Here is a 21,880-nt window from a genome sequence, read left to right as displayed (position 1 = left end):
TGGTTTTCGGACATGATTACTAAAGTTTAGAAAGCTGGCTAGCCTAATTTACCAATCTGAAAAAGTATTAGCTGACATGGCTAATTGAGTGACCGTCATTGACTGACATAACATAAAAATAGCTGATACACAATGAAGTTTCGAACGTATACCTTCTTGACACCCCAACTTTTTTATAAATACCCTAGCGGACTGGGGCCCTGAGCGACTGCTTATGCCTGGAGCCGGCTCTGGATGTTCTCCCCCCCCTATCTGAGATATCTACTGCAGCCCTCATCCTCCACGTACAACACCCGTTCTGCCAGTCACATTCTGTTAAAGGTCCCCAAAGTACACACATCCCTGGGTCGCTCGTCTTTTCAGTTCGCTGCAGCTAGCAACTGGAACGAGCTGCAACAACAAACACTCAAAGTGGACAGTTTTATCTCAATCTCTTCATTCAAAAACTCAACTATGGACACTCTTACTGACAGTTGTGTCTGCTTTGCGTGATGTATTGTTGTCTCTACCTTCATGCCCTTTGTGCTGTTGTCTGTGCCCAATAATGTTTTTACTCTGTTTTGTGCTGCTACCATGTTGAACTGCTGCCATGTTGTGTTGCTACCATGCTGTGTTGTCATGTGTTGCTGCCTTGCTATGTTGTTGTCTTATGTCTTTCTTTATGTAGTGTTGTGGTGTCTTTTGCCTTTGTGAGGCCCTTTGCCTTTGGGTAGGCCGTCATTGTAAATAAGAATTTGTTCTTAACTTGCCTAGTTAAATAAAGATTAAATGAAGAAAAAAATGAAAAAACCTTGCGAGGATGATTGGAACAGGTTCAGATTGAAGTGGTGTAAACTCAGACAGTGTGCTGCAGAGATGTGTTCATTAATTAGACTATGTTATTAACAAAGGTGCATGGCTATTTTACCCATATGGTAATAATAGTAAATAGCAAAAATTAGAATGATAATAATTTAACAATACTGGTAATTCAGTTTATTTTACTACAGTTTTCCCGCCAGCTCAGTAGATGGCGTTAAAGCTGCTTAGGTCCAACGCCTGCGCATAAACGCTCTTGAACAAGTTCTGTCTTTCTTTCCGGCTCCGGTCCCCTAGCAAGTTGTAAGGTAAGTAAATTCCGGAAAAAAATATCGTAATAAATCTCCAACATCTTACATTGTAGGAAGCTGTTACGCTCAGTTTACATAGATGTGTATCTCGTTGTTATAAACATCCACACATTTCCCCCAAAATACTTGTATTACTCGAGAGGTAGGCTGATATACACAAGCTATTCGAGGTAACTACCCGGGCATGACTGCATTTTGGTCAACGCTAGATAGCTTTTTTTTGAAATGTTTTAACTAGGCAAGTCAGTTAAGAACAAATCCTTATCTACAATGACTGCTTATCGGGTTAACTGCCTCGTTCAGGGCGACAGATGTTTACATTTTCGGCTCGGGGATTCGATCCACCAACCTTTCGGTTACTCGACCATTAGGCTAACTTTTCTGACGCCCCCAAGCTAGCTACCACTTTGCCGGATGCAACAGATACACGTTTAAGTGTGGCGTTATCATTAGACTCTGTATAAGCCTTGTTTAAAAAAAATATATATATATATTATTAATTAAAGGTCTCTGTTACATCTGGGAAATGAGCCCATACCATAGTTGCCCGACGAAGCTGGTTAGCTACCGACTGGGGGAGATGACATAGGGCTCCCAATCTTGGTCAAACCGTGACCACCTTGTAGGCGAATGTAAGCCAGCCAGTACCGCGAACGCTTGTCTCATTGTCGTTTGTGTGAACAGATGCTGATGCCCAAGAAGAACCGTATTGCGATCTATGAGCTCCTCTTCAAAGAGGGCGTCATGGTGGCAAAGAAAGATGTGCATCTGCCTAAGCACCCCGAGCTTGCTGACAAGAACGTGCCCAATCTTCATGTGATGAAAGCAATGCTGGTAAGATAAACTATTGCTTCTACTTTGAGTTATCATCGTTTTATCATTTGAGACTGGGGTGCAGTTCTTGTGTCAAGTAGCATGATGTCCACAGGTATAAACTGTGTGTCTGGTTGCACTATTAGGCAACATTCCAAGTGTGTTTTGTAACCAGTTAAGGACTGCATTGTATCTGAAGTCAGATTTGTTGATGTGAAGACCTGAAGGTGAATTTTGTGAGTGGACTACACAAGGGTGACAGTGAAGAGATGATGCATATCTGATGTGGATTTGCAGACTTGTACTCAGTTGGTCTACATAAAGACATTTCCTAGCATGCCTTATCTGAGATTTTTGTGACTTTATTGTATCTCTGGCTAGAAAATGCATGTTTTGCATGTTTGTCTTTCAGTCCTTGAAGTCACTTGGGTATGTTAAGGAGCAATTTGCCTGGCGCCATTTTTACTGGTACCTCACCAATGAAGGTATCCAGTACCTGAGAGACTTCCTGCACCTTCCACCTGAGATTGTTCCTGCCACTCTGCGCCGCCAGATGCGTCCTGAGACCGCAAGGCCCAGGCCCAAGGGTACGTCCACTTGTATGCCTACCATTTTCACACTGCTGAGCTGTGTACTACACATCCATTGTAGTTGCTGGAACTGTGCTGAAAAGAAAGTTTCCAGGCCAGCACAGTAATGTGAATCTGGTGTTACTGTTCCTAGTAAGGCCCCTACTTCAATAACCTGGGCTGGAGCGTTCCAATCCTGGGGTTTGCAGTGTGCTGGCTTTAGTACCAGCTCAGTACTAACAACTGATTCAACTAATCGTGGTATTTTTAAATTTGGGCCGATTTAGTTCAATCATGTGGGTTAGAGCTGGGCTTGAACAGGTCTGCATACACTGGTCCTCAAGGACCGGACAGTGAGGACTATTGAATTTAGTGCTTTAAAGCCCTAGGTGGTGATTGGACCTCGACGTGATGATTCTTCCTGTGTTTTTGAGTGTCTTTAACCTTCCATTCAGCTGAGCGTTGTCGTTTCTTTTCCAGGTATGGAGGGAGAGCGGGGAGAGAGGCCCGCCCGCTTCAACCGTGATGGGGGTGACCGAGACAATTACAGGAGATCTGCTGCACCACGTATGTATAGTGTTACAGGATCCTGCTCATCCAAAAGTTAGCTTTCAGCCAACTGGCCATCTCATCTGCTGACTAGTGTGCTTTGTAGCTTAAAATACACTGATGCTAACCCTGCCTTGGTTTCCAGTAGTTGATCACATTTGTGATCAGTAATGACTTGTCTCAGCCTTTGTAACTATTGTGAAGGTTGATGTTGAATGGGTGAAAATGTTTGGCTTACAACCTATCAGAAATGACATGGTCATTCACATTTACTGATCATGAAAAGCATGCATTTACTTGCTGCGTAACTCTGATGATAGAGCTAACTGTGCACAATTGTTTTGCATGGAATAATCAGAAATGTTTAGTCCTGACTATCTTCAATAGGTGATATTCAAATCAAAAAGTTAACATTTATTTAACAATCCCTTAAACCGCATGTAGTTGTCAATAGTTTTAGTGGATATGAGGTCTCCTTGCCCCCAGCAGCCAACTCGAACTTGTGACGTTTTATTGAAAATAACCCATAACTTAAAACATTATTGGAGAAAGAATGTTTGGCCTACAAGCTGTTTTTTTTTTTCATTTTTTACAGCTGGTGGAGACAAGAAAGCAGAGGCGGGTGCTGGTTCAGCTACAGAGTTCCAATTCGTAAGTACTGTATAGCCTTATGGTATTGTAGTCTGAAGCAAGGGCGTATTCATTACGCACATTCTGTTCCAAAACATTTCCTAAATGGAAGCAAACAAAACGGGACCTACCTGATTTTGTCTAGTAGAAACTCTTGTTTTAACTGTTTGGACTAATGATTACACCCCAGGTGTTCTCATCTGTTCCTATGGAGCCACTCGGTATGCTGGTTACACTGACAAGTCTAAATATCAAATGATCAAAAAACGATTAAGTTTATTGGATAGCCGACCGTTGAAAGGTTTTGTACATCTGTTACTAGAATAGGAAATGTTCTTGTTTTGTTGGCATTTAAATTGAGACTCAACTATGACATTACCATGAGCAATTGTAATTGATCAGCTGGTTTGGAAAAACTGCATACCTTGTGTAGCCAGAAGCACTGGTCTAACACATTGAGTAAAGTTATTCGGGTAGACAAATTTGGGACATGAATTGGAAACATAACAGTATGATTTGTTTTCCTTACCAACTGTTGTGATGTGGAAGTTTACCCTTCTCTCTTGCTTTCAGAGGGGTGGATTTGGACGTGGCAGAGGACAGCAGCCTCCTCAGGAGTAAATTTCTATCCATTTCTTTACAATAAAACACACAAAACGCAGCTCTGTCCTTTTTCTTTGTCAGTGCTTTAGATACTGGCATTCTGGATTCATGTAGTATTTTTTCACAATATACATTGTGTGGAATGAGGAGCCTTAATTCACACACTACAGTAATTATACTAGCTAAGGTTATTCAAAGTGCAGTCTTTCAGTCAGGTGTTAATCAACAAGTATTAAAAGCAGAATAAGCAGCTAGACATGAAGGTTCATGAAGGCAAATTGAATCCAGATCTGAAATACTGGTGTTTTTATTTGTTGGCACATTTTTATATTACAATCTTCAGCCCACTGATTTATTCCACAGTCCAAAATGATGAGAAATCAAATTCCAGAGAAGTACACCTTTACTACAAATATGTAGGGAAACTAAAAGGCTGAGGTCATGTTGAGGGAAATGGAAACATATATTAGGTAGTCCAAATAGTTTTTTTACAATGAATCAATTTTTGCCTAGCGGGAGTATCACCCAAATTGCTGGACGGCCCAATTGAAAAAGGATCAAGCTGTTAACCACTATCCCAATGAAATGCTATGCCATGAACACTGTAGAACTGAACATTGAGGCAAAAACATTTTCACGTGGGTTGTTGCAGAATACTGCCTGGCCACTAGCTGGTGTTAATGGTTTCCCATTGGTCATGTGATTTCCAGTATCTCTTGTGTTGAAGGACCATGGCCTATGAGCCTTTTAGAAATGCATCCTTCCTACTTTCATTCATCCTCCAGGCTTTCACTGTGCTTTTCATGCATTGACAGCAGTGCCGTGTAGAGTCATCCCTTAGGAAGAGAAATGCATGTATAAATCCCTGTCCACTTCAACTTTCATTGCCCATTGCATTAAAATAAAAGTTAATTGTGATATGGAAAGGGGAAACCATACACTTGACTAAAGCCTAAAGTGTGTCGGAGAGCCTCTAGCTAGAAGACGTACATGCATACTAGCTAAAGCAGGACAACACATCTTGTCAGGAACACACTAAAATTGACAATGGTTAAAGAACAAGTAGTCATTCATTGGCTGTTACACGAATATCCATTTTTTTTATTTTTTTTTACAGCGCTTGCCTGCCCTCGTACCGATTTTTAGTAGAAGCCCTTTGTCAATCACACAGATTTTCCAGCTCTAAACTAATTGTTAGATTATTGAAAGAAAATGGTGGACTTTGAGGGAGGCTGACCACAGAATTGAAATACAGGCCTAAATGTATTCTGCTCTGGGTTTGACAGGTGATATTGGAAAGGATCCGGTCTTCACTAGACAGTTCCAAGACTTTGCCCCCACACATTTCGATGCAGCTCATTTAAAAAGCAATACATCTGGGTTCAAAGTCCCAGGCCTCTGTGAGAGGGATTCCTGTAGCATTCCTATTGATATGTCATCCACTCAATTTAGTTACACCCTTAAAGATATTTCACATCCATTGCCAATTCGAGAACAGGCCTACATCATTGAGTCTGGGATTGGGGAGAACATAGATAACGCTCCATTTGGAGAGCGAATGAAACAATTATGGGGCAAAAGAGATGACGGGGGAGATGTAGTGGCATGTAAGTATAAGCGTTGGTTGTCAGAGACTAGGATAATGTAATAACAGCGCAGTGCTGTATAGTAGACTAGTGGTTTGGAACAGTGCTCAGCTGAGAATCTACATTTCGGCCTAAATTAGATTAAGAGTTACCCGGCAATAGCCGACACCTGCATAGGTGCAATTGCGCTGGATCCGTCAAATCAGTGTGCAGCTGCTCTTGATCAGTCACAATGCCACACCCGTCCAATTTGCGTTAGAAGCTTAGAACAAGAGCCTACACTATTTAGAAATAATGCTCAAATTGAAAATCAGAAAACAAAATAAGGATTTATATCAGCCTAATTAATCGAGGTGTAAATTATCTCTCACATTCCAGTGTTCCAACTTGTAAACAAGGCTACATGGGGTTTCTCTTAATGTGACTCCGTGCAGCCAATGGCAGTGTCCGCTTTAGGTAAAATGCCAGGAGCTGCCAGTGGATTTGACAGCTCTAATGCAGTTCCACACCACCAAAAGAACCGCTATGAAGATGTCGGCTAAAGCGGATGTGATTGAGTCCTTTGTATGTTAACCGTTCAACTGTGATTAACTTCACTTTATTACCTCGGCCTCAGTTGCACATGGTCTTCATAGAACATCTGAGGCGGCATCTCAGCTGCTTATATAATTTGAGTTATTTTCAACCCCAGCCCTTGTGTATCAAAGTAACTCATCAACAAAACCTCCAAAACCAACATCACCGCCTGTTTGGGGATCGAGTCAACTCTACAGCCATGTTTTGAGCAACATATAGCACTCACACATGCGTCAGAGAAACTGTTTTTGTCATTTGTACACTCACCTTTGTTCTATACAGAAATAAACCATTTACAATACAACAGCTTACATGCTATCTACAGCGCCTCCAGTTTCACAGTATTAAGCCAGCTGCTCCATGCCACATCCAAGGCAAGTATCGCAGGTTGGCTAGAGAGACTTTTGCCAGACGTTTAAGAGAGAGCAAAAAACTATCCAAAAGCATTTTTACATGTTAAAAACAAGGTATCCAACTGTACAAGGCTTGTTTGTTCTGCATCTTGCCAAGACAGCATTTTAGATTCCATGACTTTGAATGTCAAGCAGGTAGGTATCATGTGTTTGTTCGGGGATGCAGATTCTATACTAAAAAAAATACCTTACTGAAAAGTCATCTAAAATACCCATCTAGCTGTCTGGTGTGATAAATAAATGCTATGAACAATGTAAACATCTGCTATAAACTGAGGTTAATGTGAGTCGGGAGAATCTGAAAATGTGATTAAGAGTTATGTGTTGGGTGAAGGTAAGTCAGTCCATGGATGGCACTGCAGTCAGTAGTCCTTTCACCCTCTGGAAAATAAATGGAGGAAGACTGCCGTCGTTCACATCATGCAATTCCAAATGATAAAAACGGATACATTTCGGTCGGTAGGGGATCTGCCAACTGTTTCAGTGTCTAGTGAACCACTATCAACAGACTAGGGGAACATTAAAATATATATAGACACTGGAGAAATACATTCTCTATAGGAGACTTTGTTCTACATCTTTAGTTGAGTAGACCTTTCTATAGTATATATTTTTTTGCCCAAAATGTAATATTGAAATGGCTGGCTAGCTTCCAGACTAAGGGAAAATGTACACTTGACAATCAGGTCATAAATCCATGTGGAAAAGGGCCTAGTCTTTCTGATGAAACCTGCAAAATATTAACACCAATAACCACAATCGAGCTAAATTAAGATAATTCAAAGACCTCGGTTACCACAGAAGACTACCCTGCTGCACAATCAGTGTCAGGTCACCCCAATGTGTAAGACAAAACATACCAGTGCTCACGCAAAACAAGTAACTTCCCACAATCTGTCCATTCAGATGACAGAGAACATTTTCTATTGAGCCCGACCGATATATCGGTTCACCGATATTGTCGGCAGATATTGGCCTTTTACCACTATCGAAAGAAAGTTCCACCGATATTCAATAAATAAGATGAAAAATGGGAATCTCATGCTGATCTGAACACTTGCCGCCATTCTCATGATGGGTCATTATCGCAATGTATGAAAACATTTGAAGCATAGTTATTGGACAACTGCTCTCTTGGGATGGTAATTTATGAGAATTCAGTGTGGTGAAAAAACGAGACTCACTTCCCGGCTGTAAAACTGTATATCGGCACATTTTACCCCCCCCCCCCCCCAAAGAAATCTGAATCGGACCCAAAAAAAACCAACGGTCGGGCTCGAATTTCCTATACTTAAGAGGGAAAACACTCTTCGCCACATTCATTCACAGAAAATAACCAAAAGACATAAAATACCACTGAAAGCCTTGAGCTTAAGCACTAAGTATACACTTTTACATCACAACAGTAAAAAGAAGTTCTTGCATTCAATAAACACCACGCTAAGGGCGCGTTAAGGTAGTAGAATGTGGGAGTGAGGGATGCTTCATGCAATTTTCAATACAATAATAAACAACAACAACAAAAAAAAGGGTCAGAAATTACATTTACAAAGTGTTTCAGAATCTTCAGCCAACACCTGTGAAGTCTGCGCCACAACTCTGGCACAAGAGTTGGCATTTGAGATAAAAATAAAAAAAAATAGAAGTAAGAGAGAGAGTGGTGGCGAGAGCTCCTGGGGATTGTGTCAGCGTTGTGTTTTAGTTATCTGATACCCGACACAGAGCTCTGGTTGATGTTGTAGGTGGGCGAGAGTTCTCCGCCTATCGTGGCCACCAGGGGCGTCCCGTTGCTGGTCAGGCAACCTTCCTTGAGAGGCTCGAAGTAGGTGGCCTGCACAGGCTTGTGACACTGCAACACTTGTATGGCATCGTCTATTTTAAACCAATCCCTTTTTCTCCCTGTTAAAAGGAACATGAACAGACACCATTTAAGTTAAGCACAAGTTAAGACAAACATGAGACAACTATAACCAGAATTCAAACAATCTAGTATAATCAGATTTAAATGAAAGCCACTCACCAATGTTGACAGAGTCCTCCCAATCTTGCAGGACCTCCGTTACGATAAGAATGTAGACGTAGGTTCTGTGCTTCCTCTCTCGGTTCTATAAGATATACATTAACTATATTTTAAAAATTCAGAACAAAGTCAATATTTCTCTCCACTCCCAAATCACCTAAAGCATGCCTAGGAAGGTCATAAACTCACCTCAAAAATTCCAACTAGGCGACCTAAAGTCCCCTTCACACCTGCCTGTTGAAAAAAAAAAAAAAAAACAAGGAAGCGAATCAACACACATCTAAGGAACTAATACATCATTGTTTCAATCTTAAGGGCCTGTGTCACTGCGGCAATTAATTAGTTGTGTGAAAGATGATTATTGAAAGGCATCTTCAGGACATATTGTAGCACAGGCTACACACAATTATCCTAATACATACATCAAAAACGGCACACACCAGTACATCAACGCACCTAAGTTCCCACCTTCACATTTTTTTTTTAACCAGGTAGGCCAGTTGAGAACAAATTATAATTTACAACTGCGACCTGGCCAAGATAAAGCAAAGGAGTGCAACACAAAGAACACAGAGTAACACATGGAATAAACAAACGTACAGTCAATAACAATAGAAAAGCGTATATTCAATGTGTGCAAATGAAGGAAGATTAAGAAGGTAGTGGCGAAATAATTACAATTCAGCAATTAAACACTGGAGTGATAGATGAGCAGAAAATGAACGTGCAAGTAGAGATACTGGGGTGCAAAGGAGCAAAATAAATAAACAACAATATGGGGATGAGGTAGTTGGGTGGGCTATTTACAGATGGGCTATGTACAGGTGCAAGCTGCTCTGACGGCTGATGCTTAAAGTTAGTGAGGGAGATATGACAGTGTTTTGAAGGCGTTTTGTACACGACTCCCGGAGACAGGGAGTACTGGGCCAGGTTTATATACTACTAGAGGATGCCAGCAGTATGCATCTTCTTCAGGTTCCAGTTTCAGCCTATTAATAAAACCTGGACCCCATAGGTAGTATACCCCAGTATTAATCCCACACTCTTCTTGCCTTCAACCAGATGAAAATGGGGAAGAACACCACTGGGCTGATTGGAGAATAGGCGGGGTTTGGATAGCCTAAGCCTAATTATTAAGATTAGACTTCAGTTCCTCTCAACCACCTCCTCTAATCAAAAATGGCCACCCTCCGCATCATAATGAGAACGTGAGTGAAGAACATGAGCATTAGAGCTGCATTCCAGTCTATTTGGACTCTGCTGGGTCAGGTCAGTTGAGGACGAGTGGACGTGGACACTGTAGACCCGCCCCCCCAAAATCACTACTACGATCCATAACCCTTGGCCTGTTCTTATGTCTTTCAGTCCTGTCCGGACTCCACACCAACCAGCATAAGAAGCTGGGTGGTTTGTCAAATAGCCATCAGAATTAGAATGAGGGTTATGACCTATTACAACGGAGTGCACTAAGAGGTTTAAACCAGCAGCAGCACTGGCGATTGGTTTGGAAGGCACTTGCCTATAGATTGGGAGGTATAACGTATACAGGGGGTATTTGTAAAAAAGCCACGGGATGTTTTTATCAATACCGTTAACTCTTTCTTTTAAAATGTTGAATACATTTCAATGTTCATAGCTACTTTAAGTAAATACCCACAGTCAACTTGCTCAATATGTTAGGGGATGAAGAACATTGCGTTCTTCATTTCAGCGGTCACATTATCATGAAGCTTTTAATAGTCACGTGTCACATGGTGTTTGTTTACAGGCACACTACGACGAGAGACCGGAGCCTTGAGTCACTCACTGTTGGGCAGCATGCGCCAAGCAATCTAATTATAGTATGGAATTCACAACTAAATGTTTGCCAGCTAGATATCTTATAACTATGTGCTAAATGCTCTGCAGTTGTGCCAATTTAGTAGCTAACGTTAGTTCGCTATCTAGCTTCTTTCAAAAATCAAGCATTCGTTTGGTAACAGAGAATCCCGTCCTGGATCAAGAGCCTTGCTGGCTAATATTATATTTGTACGTGCAGGAAACTGTGAATAGCATTTTTAAGTTACTTGTTTAGGTCAGAAACTCTAGAAAAAATATTTATAATATAATTGTTGGCATTTTACATGTACTTGTTAGCATTGATAACCTTCGGATTACAGAGCATCAGTGAGTGGGGTTTGAAAACAGCACTCCTTATCTTCAGTGTCGGTATTACGGAATATCCCGGTATGGCATAAAGTCGGTATGACAAAACATATTGCTCACCATATGTCTGCTGTAGAGGGACAAGAGAGAGCCATGAGAAAATGAGTTTTAAACAGCCATGGGAATAAAAGTTCGGAAAACAAATTGGCTCCGTATTTAGAAAGAAGATCGAGAACAAGCTATGACATATACTGGAGTTCTGGTGCAGGCACAGCAAATTAGCACAAAAACAATATCTTGATATGGAAATCTGTATTTTTTTAAATTCACTAGTGTTTATGGGCAGTGGTTGCTGTGGGATTGACTGAGCAAGGTGCTGTTGGCGACAGTAGGGCTGTGGATTTGATTCTAGCATGGTCCCCACATGCTATGATAACTATAAAAGCGTAGCCTATTTGATTGAGCCTGTTTTAATCTGTTTTTAATTGTATAATTAGCCTAGCCATAGTAATTATTGTGTTATCAAATTTTATTAGGTCACGTGCGCCGAATACAACAGTGGAATGCTTACTTACACGAGCCCCTAACCAACAATGCAGTTGAAAATAAATATGGATAAGAATAAGAGATGGATTGATCTACAGCAGTGGTTCACAAACTTTTTATAGTCCCGTACCCCTTCAAACACCAGCTGCGTACCCCCTCTAGCACCAGGGTCAGCGCACTCTCAAATGTTGTTTTTTGCAATCATTGTAAGCCTGCCACACACACACACACACACACACACACAATACATTTAAACATAAGAATGAGTGTGAGCTTGACACAACCTGGATCTTGGGAAGTGACACAGAGCTCTTATAGGAAAAGGGCACAAATAATACAATTATCAATCATTTAGCTCTTTACTTAGCCATCTTACATATAAAACCTTATTTGTTCATCAAAAATGGTGAATAACTCACCACAGGTTAATGAGAATAGTGTGCTTGAAAGGATACACATAACTCTGTATTGGAGAGAGTCTCAGTCTTTAATCCCTTTCCACACAGTCTGTGCCTCTATTTAGTTTTCATGCTAGTGAGGACCGAGAATCGACTCTCACATAGGTAAGTGGTAGGGCTGGGCGATATGGCCACAATCCCATATCCCGATATAGGTCATTTCATATCCCAATAACGATACAGATCGATATAGCGCATTCTGTAAATTCAATGAATAAATAGTTTATATAAAATGACCACATGTGAAGGCCTATTTTTTGAATTACATTTTGAATTATACTCAACAAATAGAAGGTACTTACTCATATTTGATTATTTCCCCCTTTTTTCTCCCCAGTTTCATGGTATCCAATTGCTAGTAGTTACAGTCTTGTCTCATCGCTGCAACTCCCGTACGGACTAGGGAGGCGAAGGTCGAGAGCCATGCGTCCTCCGAAACACAAGCCGCACTGCTTCTTGACAATGCACATCTAACCCGGAAGCCAGCCGCACCAATGTGTCGGAGGAAACACCGTACACCTGGTCAGCGTGCACTGCGCCTGGCCCGCCACAGGAGTCGCTAGTGCGCACTGAGACAAGGATATCCCTGCCGGCCAAACCCTCCCTAAACCAAAGGACCCGGGGACAATTGTGCGCCGTCCCATGGGCCTCCCGGTCGCGGCCGGCTGCGACAGAGCCTGGGCTCGAACCCAGAATATCTGGTGGCACAGCTAGCACTGCGATGCAGTGCCTTAGACCACTATTATTTCCCCTTTTATTTAGAACCTTTGTGCAAATTTTCAATTAAGCATGTAACAAAATATTAAATATTAATGTATAAAATCTAAAGGGGTAAATAGAAAACACTTCAACTATAGATGCAAACAAAATAAATATAGGCCTAAAAATAAATATTTATATTTTTGGGGGCTTGCCAGTTTTGCATGTTATTTTGGCATTAATACGTGTCACATATCAATTTGCATTTAGTACCTTGGGTTGAGTGTTAGCACCAACTCACGAAACCCCCGATTCTCGACCGTGTAAAACTGGGCCATTTCTTTGCAGATGTAATTTGTAACGGTTATCTCCTTCCATCTTCGCGATTCTTTGCCATATGGGGTGCCAAGGGCAAACGCCTCTTGCAACGTCAGTCGGGGGTTTGTTTTGAGCACTCGACTGTACTTTTTGGGTCTCATTCGTAGACTCTCTCCATACTCTTTCGCATGATTCTTGCATAGGTGGTAAAAGAGGTTAGTGGTGTTTGAGCCTGTTGTCGGGACCAGCCTGCGGCATATTGTGCAGAAGACAGTTTTCTGGTCTGTGTCAGACTTCTCATACACAAACCATATCCATGCGACCGAAGTAGCCCCTTTTAGGTACGAGCGCCGTGTCTCCCTGCCACGTTCACTCTCCTCCATGTTTGTTTGTGTTGAACATTTCCTTCCACATGGCACGTGTGGAAGGCAAAGCGTCGTCCAAAAGACAAAAAATATTGCCGTAAAGAGTGATTTGCGAAACAACGATATAAACAATAGCGCATAATATGAAACGATAGAAAAACATCTATCGTCACACGATACATATCGTCATGTCACCCAGCCCTAGTACGTGGTTGCAAAGGGCATCAGTGTCTTAACAGCGGGATTTGCCAAGGCAGGATACTCTGAGCGCAGCCCAATCCAGAAATATGTCAGGGGCTTCTGATTAAATAAAAAGTTCACAGAACCACTTGTTGCAATTTCAATGAGGCTCTCTTGTTCAGATATAGGTAAGTGGACTGGAGGCAGGGCATGACAGGGATAACGAATCCAGTTGTGTCATCAGTTTCGGGAAAGTACCTGCGTAATTGCGCACCCAACTCACTCAGGTGCTATATCACATTTGACATTGTCCATAAGCTTGAGTCCTTGTTAATGCAGACAGAGAAGAGCTCCAAATTCTTAAATCATATCCTTAATTTTGTCCCGCACATTGAATATAGTTGCGAAGAGTCCCTGTAATCCTAGATTCAGATCATTCAGGCGAGAAAAAACATCACCCAGATAGGCCAGTCGTGTGAGAAACTCATCATCATGCCAGCGGTCAGACAAGTGAAAATTATGGGCAGTAAAGAAAACTTTAAGCTCATCTCTCAATTTAAAAAATAACGTGTCAATACTTTGCCCCTTGATAACCAGCGCACTTCTGTATGTTGTAAAAGTGTTACATGGTCACTACCCATATCATTGAATAGTGCAGAAAATACATGTGAGTTCAGGGGCCTTGCTTTAACAAAGTTAACCATTTTCACTGTAGTGTCCAAAACGTCTTTCAAGCTGTCAGGCTTTCCCTTGGCAGCAAGAGCCTCTGGGTGGATGCTGCAGTGTACCCAAGTGGCGTCGGGAGCAACTGCTTGCACACGCATTACCACTCCACTAGGTCTCCCTGTCATGGCTTTTGCCCCATCAGTACAGATACCAACACATCTTGACCACCGGTAGGTCACCATATAAGACTCTTCTAGCCCATTCTTATTAATGGCACCTGTTGCTTTTATACATGTCTTACATCCTTACTACTCTAAAGTAGTCTTAATTCTCGCTCAAAAAACTCCTGTGGCTTATTTTTAAAATTGGCTTATTTTGTTTCTAAATGTCTGCGCAAGAGTCAAGGTTTCATCAAGTTGTGAGACAGTACTTTTGCACATATGACACACTGTGGCTGAGGAAAGGCACTACTCCCAATACAAGTGAACCCCAAATCAATGTAGTTCTCATAATATTTGCACCTCTTCGATGGTCCAACGTTCCTGTCTGTTGTTCGGTGCTTTCCCGGGTAAGGGTAGCTCTTCGGCTGCATCAAAATTCACAACTGTCAGTGTCCATGCTAGCTGGGCTAACAACAAATGTAGAATTACTGATGATAGCATTGGATGTGCTCGTGGAAGCAGAACAACTTGTGTCATCGACAGGCGTAGTACTGCTGGTAGTATTAGTACTACCAGTAGAGCTGGTATGTGTCTCTATGAACATGGGCCTTTTTTTAACCATTTATCAATTTTCGAGCAAATGGAATGAGCAGCAGCTACAGGAATTCCTGCGAGAGAGTAACAGTTAATGTGATTGGATGTTAATTATTTGACAAGGCTACTTGTATTTGACATTGTGTTGTTATTTCGCTCTACACCAGATGGTTTAATTATATTTTTGGGAAGTGAAACGAGGCTACTCAGGTGAGAAAAAAACCTCACCCAAATGTATAGCGCCGTTGGAAAATATAAACGGACTGTTTGAATTTTTAAACTTTATATAATTGTTTATTTCACAGTTGGGCTAGTTGAGAACAAGTTCTCATTTACAACTGCAACCTGGCCAAGATAAAGCAAAGCAGTGCGACACAACAACACAGAGTTACACATGGAATAAACATAGTCAATAATACAATAGAAAAAGTCTATATAGTGTGTCCAAATGAGGTAGGATAAGGGAGGTAAGGCCATAAATAGGCAATAGTGGCAAAATAATTCCAATATAGCAATTAAACACTGGAGTAAAAGATTTGCAGAAGATGAGTGTACAAGTAGAGATACTGGGGTGCAAAGGAGCAAAATAAATCAAATTAATAACAGTATGGGGATGAGGTAGTTGGATGGGCTATGCACAGGTGCAGTGATCTGTGAGCTCCTCTGACAGCTGGTGCTTAAAGCTAGTGAGGGAGATATGAGTCTCCAGCTTCAGTGATTTTTGCAGTTCGTTCCAGTCATTGGCAGCAGAGAACTGGAAGGAATGGCGGCCGAAGGAGGAATTGGCTTTGGGGGTGACCAGGAAAATATACCTGCTGGAGCGCGTGCTACAGGTGGGGTGGGTGCTGCTACGGGTGGGTGCTGCTATGGTGACCAGTGAGCTGAGATAAGTATTTGCTAGGTAAAGCTCTGCCTTATCAATGACCTGGAGCCAGTGGATTTGGCTCCATTCCACTATTGGTTAGAGCCTGAAAGTAAGCATTTCAGTGTTGTATTCGGCGTACATGACAAATAAAATTTGATTATGAATATGAAACGAGGGCCAGCCAACGAGAGCATACAGGTCGCAGTGGTGGGTAGTATATGGGGCTTTGGTGACAAAACAGATGGCACTATGATAGCCTCCAACACTCTGCTCAGCAAATTGGATGCAGGCTATTTTGTAAATGACATCGCCAAAGTCAAGGATCGGTAGGATAGTCAGTTTTATGAGGGTATGTTTGGCAGCATGAGTGAAGGATGCTTTGTTGCGAAACAGGAAGCCAATTCTATAATTAATTTGGGATTGGAGATGCTTAATGTGAGTCTGGAAGGATATTTTATTTTTTGTGAATACCTGCTCTACGGCAACTGAATTAGAAAGGACGACTGCATCTTTGTAGTGACTGGGTGTATTGATACACCATCCAAAGTGTAATTAATTAATAACTTCATCATACTCAGAGATATTCCATGTCTGCTTTTGTTTTAACCCATCTACCAATAGGTGCCTTTCTTAGCGAGGCATTGGAAAACCTCCCCGGTCTTTGTGGTTGAATCTGTGTTTAAAATTCACTGCTTGGCTGAGGGGCCTTACAGATAATTGTATTTGTTAGGTACAGAGATGAGGTAGTCGTTTAAAAAAACACATTAAACACTATTATCGCACACAGAGGGCAAGTATGTGATTTATTAAGCACATTTATATTCCTTAACTTATTTAGGCTTGCCATAACAAAGGGTTTGAAGACATTTCAGCTTTTCATTTAATTAAATCAGTCCAAAAATGTTTTTAAATACATTATTCCACTTTGACATTATAGGGTATTATGTGTAAGCAATTTAATCCATTCAGGGGTAACAACAACATTTGGAAAAAGTCAAGGTGTGTGAATACTTGCTGAAGGCACTGCAGGTATTGTGATATTGTATTTTGAGGTCCCTGGCAAATCTCAGCCCTAGTCAACACCTTAAGAGACTGTGCTACTGATGTGATGTCTACACACACAAAACACTGTGCCCGACGGAAAATCAATGGGCAAGCCAAGCCAGAGATGTCAGCTCAGCTGCTAGACTTATGTCTAACTTACTGAGCAGTGAGCAGCCAGGGTAGGAGAAGATATCAGCATCCTGCGAGGGATGACTGCTGTGAACCATAAGACTTTTAATCAAATGGCCACCCGGACTATTTACATTGCACCCCCCACCCCCCTCCCGGTTTTTACACTGCTGATACTCGCTGTTTATTATCTATGTTTAGTCACTTTATTCCTACTAACCAGTACCACCGCACATTGACTTGGTACCGGTACCCCCTGTATATAGCCTCGTTATTTTATTGTGTTACTTTTTCACTTAAAAAAAAAATACTTTAGTTTAATTAGTACATATTTTATTAACTCCATTTCTTGAACTGCATTGTTGGTTAAGGTCTTGTAAGTAAGCATTTCACTGCATGTATTCGGCGCATGTGAAAAATACAATTAGATTGGAGTACAGCGCTCAGTCTGCTCTTTATTCTCTATCTAATGACCCACTAAAGACTGTCTATCAGGTGGTGAAATCAAACACCCTGTCCCAGTCTGGCTGTTGGACAACTTTCTGAGATGCTACATCAAGTAGCCTAGGCCTAGCGCTGGAAAGTTTTTGCAGCACATTAGCCTAATTAATTAACCTACATGGCTTTAGAACAACAAATTCATATTTTTTCCCACTTCATCAGGTGGTGAATAATATAGCCAGCCTGCACAAAGATGTCAGAAAATGATTTGAAGAGTCAAAAATAAAATGTTATCATTCTGGATACCATTTTGCCAGGTTGCACATGAAAATAACAATAATGCATTCCCTGTATATTTTAGATGAAATAGCTTACTTTTTAAATCATAGGCTACCATCTCAGTAATCTTACTTGGCACTGGTATTTTTGTCTAGAGCCCTGCTGCTAATGTAAAGTAAATGTCCATTAAAACATTTTATTGTTATTGAGCAAAATAGTTACATTTATAGCAATATGACTTTGTCCATATCGCCCAGCTCTAGCACCTCCCCCAAAATAATTTTGCATAATTTCTCGCTATCTAAAAATGTTTTATCGGAATATGGATTTTTTTTCATATTGCCACTAAAACATCATGACATGGGATACCTCCCCATAGAATGAGTCTGCTGATTCTGATTCTAAAACCTAATTCTTAGTTGGAGAGGCCCTTCTTGGCAACAGAGAAACCCTCTTCATCCCCCCGGTGAAGAAAAGTCCCTGGGCTCAAATGTAAATATTCAATCGCCATGGTTCAATTACAGTGACTAGGCATCAACGTTGAAATACAGAATAGGCTACATTCTGCGATACATGTCAACACACGCAAATGTTAGCACATACCCATAGACTTCCAACCATTGTGCTAACACACACTAGTTAGCATTGGCTCACACAACTACCTCCTAACTTCCTTCATACTGGACAGACATAAAAAAAGGTAATCTGACTCTGGGGGGGGGGGGGGGGGGGGGGGGGGGGGGTAGAGGAAGGGCCTCCCGGAAGTATCCCTTTAAAGAGATTCTTTGGTACCTTTGTATACATTTTAGCCAGTAGTTCTGAAAGTAGCGCTAGGAGCCAAAAGTGGTCCCCAAAAGTTGCACACTACGTCACATATGTGCAGATAAGTACACCATGTTATTGCTCTCTCTCTCTGCTGTGTGAGCATCTTGCTAGCTGTCACTCAAATGGCGAGGAGCTGAAGCTTATTGGCAGGAACTTGAATTGCTAGGGGGTAGGTCCATGGGGGGGAAAATGGAACTGAACAGCTTCCAGTAAACAGGTGCTTTCAGAACTAGGAATTTCGTGATTATGCATGTATGAACTACACATTAACACATTTAGCCCGAAGCGGGAGGTAAAAATAAAAATACTAGTCGCCAAACTCCCTTTGGCACCAACATTCCTGTCTGCTTAGCTACTGTGGATGTAGCCTTTATATTCTCAGCACACATAAACAGAGTATGATCAAGAGTGTTGAAACTCAACGTAGAGCGATCTTTCAACAAGCTATATCAAGGTAAAAAGCCTACTCACATTGGCAAATCTCAACAACTTGTTGCCATTTATAATCAAGGGGTGTGGTTTGCAGGAAAAAAAAACACTGATTTTGTCTACCCCAAAAGCCACACCTAAAACAAAGAGAGCAACACCTCTAATATCCATAACAATTATGGAAGACACCTACAGGTTCCGTCAAATGTGGGTATACAGGGCGGGAATATAGTTTGAATGATTACAGTCAATGAAATGAGAGGGAAAGAAGCTAACCTCTTCACAGACTTCTCGTGCTGCAGCTACATTGGGCTCCTCTTCTGGCTCCATCCCTCCACCAGGGACGATCCACTTGTCAGGATGCCGACTACTACTCACCAACAGTACCTGCAGCAAGAGGATACAGCATTGAGCACCATCGATCAAATCCAGAGCTTCAGGTTTCAATGTAAACACAGTAGAGCGTGTTGTTGAGACAACTTCTCTACTGTGTTGATGAAAACGTCAGTCATATTAAAATGACACCTGACATGCACGTGTCAAAAGTAATTCCACAGAGGGCCAAGTGTATGCAAGTTTTTGCTCCTCCCTTGTACTTGATTGATGCATTAAGGGCACGAATTAGTAAGGAACTCCCCTCACCTGGTTGTTTAGGTCTTAATTGAATTAGGAAAAAAACTGCAGACACTAGGCCCTCCATGGAATGAGCTTGACACCCCTGGCCTAATGCATATAGTTATTATGCATGCATAATTTAGGCATAGCTCCCTCACATAAACAAGCAAGACACATTACTACCAATGGCGTGTGTAGAGCTATATACATCATTGATTACCACAGACAGTGATGACAGATGGTTTGGTGACACTGACTTGTCTTTAGCCAGGTTGGCACCCATAATATAGGCCATATGAGTGATGCAATGTGTTATTAGCTGACCTCCAGGTAAAACAACTAGTAGACTTATTCAAGTGATTTGTTAGCTAGATTGAAGGAATAACTGGGCAGGTAGCTAGTTTGATCACAAGCACGGTTAGGTCGTGGTAGTTCCAGTCAAGTTACCTGTTGCTAGTCCCATCCAAGCAAAGGAAGGCCCATAGCTAGCTATTTAGCTAACGGTAGCTATCCATCTAGCAAATGTTGCTAAATAACTAGTAGTTGGCGCTAGCTAAATTCATTTTAATGACGAATCGACAGTTGAGCCATTGACAATGTTACTAAACATTGATTGTCATAGTGTTTAATGTGATCATTATAACCAGAAATATACTAGCTAACGTTAGCTAGCATTAACAATATGTTAGCTAGATATCAAGAAGATACAGTGCTGACTAACGCACTGGTTATCATGTTACTCTAGCAGCTAACGTTAATTGGCTACGCGTTAGTTAGCCTAGCTGGCTAGGTAACCAACAATGTGGCAAGTAATTAGCTAGTAATATTTGTACTGTTTGGTTAGCCGCAACGAGTTAACTAGCTAGCTAGATATAATAAAATAGCCCACTCGTTGTAGTTACCAGCTACCAAGATAGCTGGCTAGTTAGTTAGCTCAACATTTGGCTAGCTATCAAAACGTTATCTAGCTAGACATCCCTGGGTGGTTGACCTGTACGCTGATTCAACAAAACAAACCAACACACCAAAACCAGTAGCTAACAGTTAGCTAAGTTGCATTCCTAATTAGCAAATTACAAACACTAGCTAGCTATAGCTATTTTGGTTTTCCTGAACTGCGGCCCACCCTATAGCCCTGCATCCTCGTCCTCACCTCCTCTTCACTTTCACTCCTAAAGCACAGACAGGCGGCCCGCTTCTTGTAGCCATCCCCATCGTATGTCCGGGTTTGATTAGACTTTAACTTCATCATTTCGGGCTACCAATGGACCAAAACTGTAAGTCAAACACTGGGAAAGCCGCTGTCTTCGATGCAACGTCCTCCTATGGGTAACCCCGGCGTTTTATTAAAATAAATAACTTATTCGCTTCATTTTCACAAGCATAGGCGCTTCTCCAGCACTGTCGCCATTATGAAGATAACTGCGTAATCAACGTAACATGGCACATTTGAACGAAATTGGCTTTAGGATATTACGTATCATATTTTGAGGAATACGGCATCGAATTACGAAAAAACTAAACTAAGTAGAGAATTTACGAAAATGACGCTGGTTTCGCGGAGGACGCAATTGCGGGCCGCAATTCAGGGCGTTCCTGCATGTGCGTCCGAGCAGAACCCACCCGATTGCTCGGACGCCTCCATGCGGTCGGGTAGGCTGTTTGGAGCGTTTATCCGACATAATTTTTTAAATAATAATAGTTATTATATCCCCCCCAGGACCTATATACCAGGTGGTGTCAGAGGAAGGCCCTAAAAATTGTCAATGACTTCAGCCACCCTAGTCATAGATTGTTCTCTCATAGATTGTTCTCTCTGCTACCGCAGTGCCACCGATACGGCTTGCTATCAAGGACTGTGGGTTCTCCTTCTCCATTGCCGACGTAAGTAGACATTTTAGTGTGTTAACCCTCGTCAGGCTACCGGCCCAGATGGTATCCCTAGCCGCTTCCTCAGAGCATGCGCAGACCAACTGGCTGGTGTGTTTACAGATATATTCAATCTCTCCCTGTCCCAGTCTGTTGTCTCCACATGCTTCAAGATGGCCACCATTGTCCCTGTACCTAAGAAAGCAAAGGTAATTTAACTAAATCACTATCACCCGTAGCACTCACCTCTGTCATCATGAAGTCCTTTGAGAGACTAGTCAAGGATCATATCAGCTCCACCTTACCTGCCACCCTAGACTCACTTCAATTTGCTTACCATCAGATCCACAGACGATGTAATCGCCACCACACAGCACACTGCCC

The 21,880-nt window shown here is 41.7% G+C and overlaps 2 protein-coding genes across 2 annotated transcripts; one reads left to right on the top strand and one right to left on the bottom strand.

The window, feature by feature from the left end:
- Positions 1-1,044: 1,044 nt before the first annotated feature.
- LOC139371391 (small ribosomal subunit protein eS10-like) lies at positions 1,045-4,331 on the top strand. The gene is made up of 6 exons (XM_071111774.1): positions 1,045-1,106; positions 1,794-1,943; positions 2,335-2,509; positions 2,972-3,058; positions 3,636-3,691; positions 4,244-4,331. Exons 2-6 carry the CDS (start codon positions 1,794-1,796, stop codon positions 4,289-4,291), a joined length of 516 nt encoding a protein of 171 aa, XP_070967875.1. The 5' UTR covers positions 1,045-1,106; the 3' UTR covers positions 4,292-4,331.
- A 233-nt stretch (positions 4,332-4,564) lies between these two features.
- On the bottom strand, positions 4,565-21,264 carry LOC139371390 (diphosphoinositol polyphosphate phosphohydrolase 1-like). Its single transcript, XM_071111772.1, has 5 exons — positions 20,781-21,264; positions 19,289-19,399; positions 9,058-9,102; positions 8,869-8,953; positions 4,565-8,747 (listed from the first exon to the last, which is right to left on the bottom strand). The coding sequence occupies exons 1-5, from the start codon at positions 20,877-20,879 to the stop codon at positions 8,551-8,553; spliced, it is 537 nt and encodes a 178-aa protein (XP_070967873.1). The 5' UTR covers positions 20,880-21,264; the 3' UTR covers positions 4,565-8,550.
- Positions 21,265-21,880: the final 616 nt, after the last annotated feature.

This window comes from Oncorhynchus clarkii, chromosome 17 (genome assembly GCF_045791955.1).
Source record: "Oncorhynchus clarkii lewisi isolate Uvic-CL-2024 chromosome 17, UVic_Ocla_1.0, whole genome shotgun sequence".
Taxonomy (NCBI): domain Eukaryota; kingdom Metazoa; phylum Chordata; class Actinopteri; order Salmoniformes; family Salmonidae; genus Oncorhynchus; species Oncorhynchus clarkii.
The sequence above is the reverse complement of the archived record's forward strand: the minus strand, read 5'-3'. Positions and strand labels throughout refer to the sequence as shown.

Bases quoted from the DNA above. Each gene is read 5' to 3' on its own strand.
- LOC139371391 (XM_071111774.1), top strand. From the start codon at position 1,794: ATGCTGATGCCCAAGAAGAACCGTATTGCGATCTATGAGCTCCTCTTC. The intron at 1,944-2,334 runs GTAAGATAAACT...TTTGTCTTTCAG, and splicing joins ATGTGATGAAAGCAATGCTG to TCCTTGAAGTCACTTGGGTA. The intron at 2,510-2,971 runs GTACGTCCACTT...TTTCTTTTCCAG, and splicing joins CGCAAGGCCCAGGCCCAAGG to GTATGGAGGGAGAGCGGGGA.
- LOC139371390 (XM_071111772.1), bottom strand. From the start codon at position 20,879: ATGATGAAGTTAAAGTCTAATCAAACCCGGACATACGATGGGGATGGC. The intron at 19,400-20,780 runs GTGAGGACGAGG...CTCTTGCTGCAG, and splicing joins GGAGTGAAAGTGAAGAGGAG to GTACTGTTGGTGAGTAGTAG. The intron at 9,103-19,288 runs GTTAGCTTCTTT...TTTTTTCAACAG, and splicing joins CACGAGAAGTCTGTGAAGAG to GCAGGTGTGAAGGGGACTTT.